At 36.5% G+C, this 10,470-nt stretch overlaps 1 protein-coding gene across 1 annotated transcript; it reads right to left on the bottom strand.

The window, feature by feature from the left end:
- Positions 1-777: 777 nt before the first annotated feature.
- LOC150097226 (uncharacterized) lies at positions 778-8,644 on the bottom strand. Its single transcript, XM_090407620.1, has 3 exons — positions 5,877-8,644; positions 2,528-2,943; positions 778-1,100 (listed from the first exon to the last, which is right to left on the bottom strand). The coding sequence occupies exons 1-3, from the start codon at positions 8,627-8,629 to the stop codon at positions 778-780; spliced, it is 3,492 nt and encodes a 1,163-aa protein (XP_090263746.1). The 5' UTR covers positions 8,630-8,644.
- Positions 8,645-10,470: the final 1,826 nt, after the last annotated feature.

Raw genomic sequence — 10,470 nt, 5'->3', positions numbered from 1 at the left:
TTCATTACTGGTCCTCCCCCCTCCCCTAACAAAACATTGCTCAAGAGGAAAAAAATACAAAACCTTCTTTTAGTTAGAATTATCGAGAATCAGTTTTATTTCGTATTTAATCCCTAAATAATTAGATTAGTAAGTGTTTAGAATATTCCTATCCCGAGTTTTCGTATCGAGTCTTCTTTAGTTTAATGCACTCAATTCTTCACATCTCTTCTATGTAGGTCTAAAAGTTAAAACTCCTTTCTTAACTTCTTATCACCGCCTTCTCCTCTATTGAATTCCACCTTTTCTCCGTGACTGCCTTCGTCACGTTGTCCAAACTGCTAGACGCATTATTTAACTCCAAGGATTACTCGCTGTTACACGCAGTTTTCAAAGAAAATTGGGTGACCCACACTCTTGGCTCAGCACACAAATAAAATCAATAAAGAGTAAAAATACAACATAAAATAGTAATATGAAGATAACTTTAATCACATTTTGATTAATATTAAAGGTATTCAGATGGCTCTCAAAAGCAACGGCAAATTATTTATTTCTATTGGAGCCATAGGTATGCATTGAGCTATAAATAACAGGCCGACACTTTCATTTCGAAATAATCTTTAATTATATATAAAAATGCAAAAATAAACTTTGTGTGCAATCATATTTCACATTCATTGGATCTATTTAGTATTTTAATATTATTAAAGCACAGTCTCTTCATATAAACACAAACTGAAGATTTCTAGTTTGGCACCTTTTATTAAAGTGTACTATTCTTATATCGGATAAACATTAGAACGTCATAAATGACGTCACCATAATTATGGCTAATAGAAATCTCATTAAGTGATAAGGACGTCTCAAAGTCCAACTGGAACTACTAGGACTATTGCCACAACCTAGATGTGATTCTTTCAAATCGATAAGAGGAACTCGACTACCAGTTGCAGGAATAATGCATTCACTCCTTCGGACTACGCTCTGGACGTGCAAAGCGGTGTCGACATTCATCAGATGCACCCTAAACGTCTCCCTAAGCCAGCGACGTAACCACTGCCCAAGCCAAAGGATTTCGCAGCTGCAAACCCATGGGTTATTGTCGAGCAATACGCCACCTACCGAATATAAAACAAAACTTATATTTGATTTTAATTATTTATTCATTTATAAAAGAATTAGTTTGAATAAAGAATAGATATATAATACTATTCATTTTTCAGGCTAGTTTTTTCTTTAAATAGAAATTAGAAATCATTTCTTTAATTCAAAACAATCTGTTTAGTTGTTCTCAAAAATACGACAAGGTATTAAACTTTTATAAATGAGAGGAGAAATAAATATCTGTTTCTCTTCCTTCTATAATCCCAGATGACATGATTAATATTCAGTGCTTTCTACCGAGTATTATTAAAGAACTGGTTTGTCTTCAAGTTTCTCAAGATCATCTACCCTGTATGAAATGTGTGAGAAATGGGGATAGTGTTTGAAAAAAAAAATTAAAATACGATTTTAAACTTGAATGTTCATCTTTGTAGTGAACAGCACGTCTGTATCGTCTGTTATGAACATCTAGTGCCACAAAATGAGAGGCGTAAGGTCGCAATATCAATTTTATGATGGCAGGAAGAATGGAAACATATGATCATAGAAGAGGTACACACCTTACTTTTCTAAGAAATTCATAGTTCACGTGAAAACAAAACTGGATTTGGTGTAAATACCTATTTTGGAATCTTAATTTTATGCACTTTGGATTAGGAAATTCTCTATCATCTTCCACTGTATTCAGACCTGATCTTTTATCCAATGCGTTTCGTTTTTGGATGACTTAAGGAAAACATGACTGGCAGGCGATGTATAGCACTGTCATTGCCATAGTGGGATCTAATGCACAGGCGCGCACCCACACAGCAGAGTTCTTTCAAAGGTTCTGCACACCGTGCTTGCGTGGTCATCATCATGATCTAATAGTTTCCATATCAGGTCAGGTTAGTTGTGAGGCAAATGCCAAGTGGAATCATCGCATTTTTCTGGTTCTGTATCTTGTATTATTGTTCTTTCTCAAAATAAGATTTAATATGGAGAACGAACCTAATTGAGATTGAATATCAAAGAATGAAGGAGACAATACAAAGCCATAAATTTTCAAGAGAAGTATCTGATCGTACGAAAAAGTACGGGTGGCCATTGCGTATTCCCCCCCCCCCAAAAAAAAAAAACACCTGACATGAGCCATTAAGACGTGCGTATATTCCATTCGTTGAAAGAAAGAATAATTATGAGAAATTCTTTAGTATCATTAACGAGGTTTCTGCTGAAGTCATCTGACATTTGATTGAATACATGAAGTAAACAAACACATCAGTTTGTGTAACTCTTGTATTCCTGGAAGCAAGACAAAAGCTTTCTTGCTAACAGGAATACGCCATTCTTTTATCAAAGAATGGCATTTCCTCTCAGTGTAGATATTAATACTGTTCACTAATATCTATTTAGAATTCGAGGTTGGAAGATTAAACAGTATAGACAAAATACTTCGTACCAGTGATATGTTGTGTTCCATATCCATCTACGTAGTCTCCACTGACCACAGCTAGCACTTCTGGGTTGAGGGTTGTCAGTTTGTTTCCTCTCAAGTCCAAGGTCAGATAGCGGACATCTGCCAGATAACGAAGCAGTCCTGCAGGGAGGTGTTCTACAGAGGTGTCCGTAATCCTGAGAGTGAGCTCGTGGGTATGCAACCCGAGAACGGCGTCGGGTAGAACTTTGCGTAGGTTGCGCCCGGTGACTGTGAGGTCTCTCAGTTTAGTGCCGAAGGCCAATTGCAGTTGGTGCGAAAGTACTGGCTCCTCCACATCCACGACAACCCGGCGAAGGGCTCCTGCATGTGATAGGAGGTCACGTAGGCGGAAAGATCTAACTCCTGCGTAACTTCCTGTTTTGAAAGTGGTTAGGAACCTAAAGAAGATTGTCATTAATATAGATTCATCAGAGAAAATATTTTAAAAACTTGTGAAAACTTGAATTATGTGAAAACATTTAAAATCAAACCCTTTAAAATATAAATCCGAGATTGGAATTTCAAAATCATGCGATTTCGAAATTCCAAAAATAAAAATAAAAGGTTAATTCGGAAATTGAATATTAAATTAATTCCGAAATTAAAGTTGTAGAAGTGTCTAAACTAAGAAACAAATTTCTTTCTTTAATTAAAATAAGAACTGAGGAGCGATTTTAAAATTTAACATATTGACAGGTTAACAAATGATCAGAAAAGAACCTACTGGTTATCCAGCGGGAGATGGATTTACTATCTCCCGCTCAATGAACCTACTGGTTTGTTTAAAGAATTAGAAAGTTCCAAGAATAAATGTTTGTGTCCGTCACAAGATTTGAACTCAGCTCTTTACAGTAAATATCATCACTCTGAGCAAGAAGAATAAAAAAGGAAAATGTAAACCCTCCGATTTTTATTATTTTATTACGCGTTGCGTAATACTCTTGATGTAAAACGGAAGAAACAATTTATTGCACATTTCGCTTACGATATAATTGTAATTTTAATTTAATTTGTAATCAATATCTTTGTTATGTCTGCAGTATACTAACTTTTTTGTAGACTTAGTTTTCATTTACCCTTTATTATGCCTTCCGTTTCGAACTAGTCAAAGAGTCCGATGTCTTTGAGTAGCTTAATGATCACCAATTCTACAAGACACTCTTACATTTATTTTTATTATTCGAATGCTGCACATTGTTCGTCCGTTTAATTGTTAATTAGGTAGTCCATAGTCCAAAAACGAAGCCATAAATAATCTTATCGCATCAAGTCTGAATAGTAAACTTACGAAGGCAAAATGAACAAATTATCTCTTCTTTAAACACATGCGAAACTGTTGCGCTGTCGGCAGCGATGATGGTTGAAGAGACACAGGATTGAATCTGTCTAGGATACTAGGAAATTATGAAGTGAATCAAGTAAGCTTGATTCACTTCATGGTCTTGCATAGAATAGAAGCGGAGCATAAGAATCAGGTAACTACCGCCATTCAGGACGACGTATATTCAGGGTGTGCTATGTGTGCAGTGCACACCCACGGAATAGCAATATCACCGATTTAGATATCTATCACCGGAATAGCAGAATTTATTCCTGTTAAAGACTCTTCTAATTGTTTCTTGACTTCGCATGATTCCTAAAATACAAAACAATATACTAATACTTCATGACGAGGACACTTCTCGGCCTAAAAACATTGCATCGCATTCGTGTTAATAGCCAGGGTGTACGGTCACAAATACGGACACCTTTGAACGATTTAAACAGGCGAACAGATGGCGCAGTGGGTCAAATTCTTATCGTTCCAGTGGTTTAAAATCACCAAGCAGGCGAGAGAGGGTGTGCGCAGAGACAATACCACCCAGAAATCAGTGGCTATGATTGGTCATTGTATCAACCAATCCAACAACGTTGCCATTTGTCATGATTTGCTGTGTTTGTTTTCTGAGTTTCATCTATTCTGCGTGCGTGAAGTGTGCACTGACGTGTTTAGAACATCGATAAAGAGAAGTTTTTTTAAATAAATAATTTATATTTTTTACCACATTTACAATGGGAAACAGTGGTGACGATCTACAGAATACTCTGTTTTCTGCCAGAGCTTTTTCCTGATTATAGTCTGATCTTGTGTATAAATAAGTAAAACGAGTTATTTCAGCCTTTTTTGGTTGAACACTCCGGTAAAATAATAATTTCCAATGTGATTACTTTTTCCGACTTCTGTGCGTATATTATATGGCTGTATTTAAAAATCGTATCAAAATTCAAATTATCCGTATCTCATTCTATAATTTGCCAATGATAATCTATCTCCCGACGAAGCATAAACCCTTTGTGCTTTATCAGATAAATGGCTCGCGTGAAGGATAGCTATTGTTCATTTGACCTTCATGCTTTCCATACTTAAAATTATATTAATTTATTAATTAACATATTCAAAGTTATCCTACGATTAATTGCCTTGGACTAATTAAGATGAGCGGTGATGCACTATGCACTCTTAAAACCTTCATATATATATATATATATATATATATCGATAAAAAGGCAATCATACGGCCAAATTGACGTGAGTTTTGTAGCGCTGGTTGCATAAGCGACACGAGAGCACTCACACCTAAATAGGCACGAAACGCTTGAAGTATGTATTAGCTAACTGAAGTCTATAATGTAATCAAGTTAATCTTTCATGGTACTTCTACTTGCTGACTTTATTATGAAATGCCAATGAAGTACTTAACTGTCCAAAGGAACAGCATTTTCCTACAGGGAGAGAAAGCTAAATATCTTTGTAACTACTAAGCGATATCGCTATTTTATAGTGGAATACCAGGAAAACACATAGAGAATAATTATCTTATTCTCTGTGTTTCCAGCAGATAAATGCTAGAAAGCTTGATTGAAAGTAAGGACATGTATCTTTATCTGTTTAATGGATCGGAACAATATTTGTAATTCTAATTTCACATATACTGTTCTGTATGAACTTCACGAATTTTTTTCTCGAATAATTAAGCTTTGTCTTCTTTGTACTAAAATTGATATCTGAGTGTTATGTCCTAGCAACAGATTTATATCATGGAGTTCCTTAATAGTATACAAATCGTGAGTATGTTCCTGGAAGTTACAGTAATCTCTAGACTTAAATGGATGTCTCCTAACTTCTGGTAGCATAGTATACTTCGGAATATTATATTTTATATTTAATCTATAAGATATATTCTTATATTATGCACTTGGAAACTCACGATTAACATAGCGATATCATATTAGTTGTATACATTAAATAATACGTATCACAGTGATTTGGGATGAGTATCTTGTCTCCTACCTCAGACTGTATAGTGTTCGTGAATCAAGCTGCCGTAACTCCAATCCTCTAATATCCAGTTCCCTTAATTTTAGAAGTCCCGAGAAACTATTTAAACCTAATACTTCGATTGGATTATGGGATAACTGCAAACTGAGCAATCCAGGCATGTAGGACCACAAATGTTTTGGTACCTCCTGGAGAATATTATTTGATAAATCCAGATGGCGCAAGTAGTTCAAATGGACAAACACTTGCTCGGAAATATTATGAAGTGCATTTCGAGCAAGCAGTAGAGTCCTTAGCTTAGGAAGATAAAGTGTTGGCAGTGAAGAGAGAGTGCAATTTTTCAGGACTAAAGTTCGAAGAGATACAAGTGGGCGAAAAACAGATTCATCTATCCTCCATAAAAGATTGTGAGAAACGTCCAAACTGAGCAGTTGAAAGAGTCCATGGAATATTTTATCATTTAGAGAAGTGATCTGATTGGAAGACAGATTTAAGGCTTGCATATTCGAGAGTTGTCCCAGTTCATAGTTGGGGAGTTCTTCAATAGCATTTGATGATAGATCAAGGTACCGTAAATAATCCTTAATGGGTACAAACTTCTGGAATAGAGGACGGATTATGTAATTAAATGAAAGGTCAATGCGTTCAAGCTTAGTTCCTAAAAACACATTGTCTGGAAGGGAGGTAATTTTGTTATGGCTTAAATCCATGATGCGGAGTCTTTCTAATCCTTTAAACACTTCATCAGGAATCACAGAAAGCTCATTGTGATCCAGAGCTACAATCTGTAAGGATGGACACTCCTGGAAGACATCAAGGGGAATGTCTGCAATGTAGTTGTTATCCAGATGCAGTACTTGTAGGTAAGGGGCTTCCGTTAGGATACTAGGCGAGAGGTAGCTGATGTTGTTGTGAGATAAAAACAAGTAATGAAGATGATCACCAATACAGTCCAGGAAGCCGAATGGGATATCCGATATTAAGTTATGACTAAGATCCAGAGTTCGCACTCTCAGAGAAATATCCTCCACTGTCTCGTTCCCAGCAATAAACAAATTAACGATTTGGTTATTAGACAGGTTCAGATGTAAAGGACTATCGTCGTTACCAGCGAAGAGCAAAGAATCTAAGAAGAATTCTGTGAGAAGATTGTCCTGCAGAAACACATTCGTCAACTGACTGAGATTGTAAAATGCTAATGGCTCTATCGTATGAAGGTGATTATTTGAAAGCGCCACCGTGTGGAGGAAGGGAGAACCACGAAACCCTTCGCTTCTGATCACTTTGAGTTTATTTCCTGTAAGGATCACATTCGTCACGTGGGGTAACTGACTAAAAGCACCTGTCTCCACTTCCTCAAGTTCGTTGTTGGATAAGTAAAGGTTCCTAAGTCGAGAGTGCACAGAGCTGTTGAATAATCCTGGTGGAATTGTTCTCAACTGGTTTCCTTCCAAGTCACAGTGTAAAAGTCCAGGTAGGTCGAGAAGAAATTGTGAGGATATATTGACAATTCCGTTGTTGTCCACTTGCAACCATTCAATTTTTCTCAAGGCACTCACGAAACTATCAGGTGGATGAGAACTACTAGAGAAAGAGGAACTCATTTCCAACACTTCCAAGGTATTTTTCATAGGAGCAAATACGTGAGGATCCACAAAGGCAATGTGGTTAAACGACAAACGAAGTTCACGGAGTTTGGGTGAATGTTCGAAAGTGTCACTTCCCAGACAAGCGAGTTTATTATTGGCCAAACTGAGCGTTGATAAGGAATGTCCCCATCCCTCGAAATCTGCTTTTGATATTTGAGTAATATGGTTATCTTGTAGACTTAATCGGGAAAGTTTTCGCAGAGGTTTCAGAGCATGTTGGGGTACGCTCAGAAACCAATTTAAAGATAAATCCAGTATCTCCAAAGTGTCTCGAAAGCTGTAGAGATCGTATCGTTCAAGCTGTGTTATCAGATTCCCTCGTAGATATAGTTGAGTTAAGGCAATCAGTTCCTTCAGAGCCAGGGGACACTTCTCTAAGAGATTAAAACTAAGGTCCAATGCCAATAAAGATATTTGTAGTCCTATAAAAGCTCCCGGTGTGATCGAAGAAAGTCTATTATTGGCTAGTGACAAGCGTTCTAATTGCATGCTTTGGAAAGCCCTTGCTGGTAATGTTCTTAGGAAGTTGAATTCCAAGTGGAGATCTCTAATAAATAGAGTGGCATTCACAACACTTACATGCAACGCTGACAGCAGGTTATGACTGAGATCAAGTGTTTCTAGGTGAGTCACAGGAAAAGGGAATCTCTTTGGAAATTCTTTGATAAGATTTCCTGATAACTGAATTCTTCTGATTCGCTTGAGGTTATAAAGAGCAAAGAAAGGCACCTTTTCCAGCAAGTTGTGAGATAAACTGAGGGTGATCAAAGAGGGAGGAAAAGGTCGCCCATCTAAGTCAAGAATGATGTTTCCATTGAGATCAAGCGTAGTCAAATTCTGAAGTTGGACAAAGGCACCATCATGAACGCGCGATATATGATTCCCTCCGAGGAATAGGCTTCTTAACGATGACTTGGCACTAAGACGGGACCAATGTCTCGAAGAAATTTCTTCCAGTTCGTTAGAATGTACATTTAGCCACTGCAGATGCTCAAGCTTTCTCAGTGCGGCAAACGGCACCTCGCGGAGGGAGTTATAACTAAGGTCCAAGGATGCTAGGAGATGTTCGGTGCCTCGAAATGCTTGTGGCATCACTTCTAGAAGCCTATTGTGCATAAGACGCAAGGAAGAGACGAATGTGCCCTCTAGCGATTCGTTCTGAAGTATTTCCAAACCTGACCTCACTATGGTTACTTGATAGGCATCTTCCATTGGTAAAGTCGGCAGGGTCACAAAAGGGACATTAGTACAGCTTACGTCACGTCGTGCAGGATTGCAGGTGCACAGCGAGTTGAAGCGACAAGGATCTGCTCTCGAAAGAATGCTCTCAAATCCCGTAATAGCCATAATGACAGCTAAGGTGGACAAAACTGGCGTTATCTGAAGATAGAAAGAAATAAAAAATAAAATTAAAAAAAAATTACACTTATTTATTTTAGCTATTTTATATGTAGAACAGATATTTCATTTATTTTTTAATATAAGTGCATTAGCCCATTGTATTTTAATATTATTTTAAATCTAAATATTCTAATCCATATTTCAAAACCTTATAGTTAAACTTAAATACTTGTATAAAGTTTAATATTTCTAACAGATTATTTGTAATTTTTAATTAATTTTTCCTTTAATATATATATAAAATATATGTTAAAAGTTTAATTGGCATTTAAGAATTTATTGATGTGACTGGTTTAATATATTTAAACTTATATGCGTTTTAAACTTATTATAATACAAATGAATATAGGGGCGCAAGTTTAATATTGTAGTTATTCCCGTTAATGGGAGTAACCACAATTCAGCAGAAATTAACTAATTAAGCAGTCCTTTTCTCAGTAATTTGATTTATCTGTTCCAAAATAAACATTTTTTACCTCCCAAGTCACCCATAAAATAATAATAATTATGATTAACAAAGTTTGACTGGAGTCCGATTTAAGGCCAAATAATTTACTGTCGATGTGTTACCGCTTTTGAAGTGGTGATTATTATGGTTTGGGTTGGTTTTTGTTTAGAATTAGTTTTATAGTAATAGACTAATTCGATATATTTTCTGATATTTAGTTGAATACTAACATTACATTGGATATGAGGTAAGATATTGCATAACGACAATGGTTTAAGTCAAAATGACTATAAAAATGGGATATAACTAAGATGAAAAGCCAAACGGCTATATTTTCTGGCGAAGTTAATTAAATTAAGGGGATAAAAATCCCTTATTATTTTACAGCCAGTATGCGAAACTCTAAGATCGAAAACTACGATCTAAGAGTTTCATGCCGAATAACTATCGACGAAATATTCGGCATGAAACGCTTAGATCGTTGTCGATCTTAGTTTTCGATCTTAGAGTTTCGCACACACTGGCTGTTAAATAATAAGGAATTTTTATCCCCTTAATTTAAAATGAGATATACCGGGTGTCCCAAAATTCATGCAAGAATTAATTTTGATAGAAAACTCAGGTTTTTAATTAAAAATTGTAATTTCTTATTGATTCATAAAGTATACAGTATGGGGTTATGCATGGAATAGCATATCGGGTAAATGGCCTCCACGGCTTTGCTGGCACATACGCACTCTTTTGTCGAAATTTTCCATGACGGTTTTGCATAAATGTCGCTGAATTTCGTTGATACAGTGCTCAATTTCCTCCTTCAAGGCGTGGGTGGTCGTGGGCTTGTTGGCATAAACCTTAGACTTCAAAAAACCCCAAAGAAAAAAGTCCAACGGTGTTAAGTCACATGATCTGTGCGGCCAATTCTGATCACCAAAACGGGAAATTACACGACCAGGAAATGACTCATGCAGTAATTGAATTGTTTCTCGGGCTGTATGGCATGTGGCACCGTCTTGTTGAAACCACATGTCGTCCACATCCATATCTTGCAATTTAGGCACAAAAAACTGGATTATCCTGTCGCGATAGCGAGCACCATTAACTGTTATTG

The sequence above is a fragment of the Typopeltis vanoorti genome, chromosome 17, assembly GCF_054136105.1.
Source record: "Typopeltis vanoorti isolate ZY-2024b chromosome 17, IOZ_Tvanoo_1.0, whole genome shotgun sequence".
In the NCBI taxonomy this organism is placed as follows: Eukaryota; Metazoa; Arthropoda; class Arachnida; order Uropygi; family Thelyphonidae; genus Typopeltis; species Typopeltis vanoorti.
Note: the sequence above shows the minus strand (reverse complement) of the source record. Positions and strands in the feature narration are given on the sequence as shown.

Coding starts and splice junctions, on each gene's coding strand:
- LOC150097226 (XM_090407620.1), bottom strand. CDS start 8,629: ATGCACAATAGGCTTCTAGAAGTGATGCCACAAGCATTTCGAGGCACC. Junction 2,944..5,876: donor CGAACACTATACAGTCTGAG/GTAGGAGACAAG, acceptor AATCTTCTTTAG/GTTCCTAACCACTTTCAAAA. Junction 1,101..2,527: donor TGGAACACAACATATCACTG/GTACGAAGTATT, acceptor TATATTCGGTAG/GTGGCGTATTGCTCGACAAT.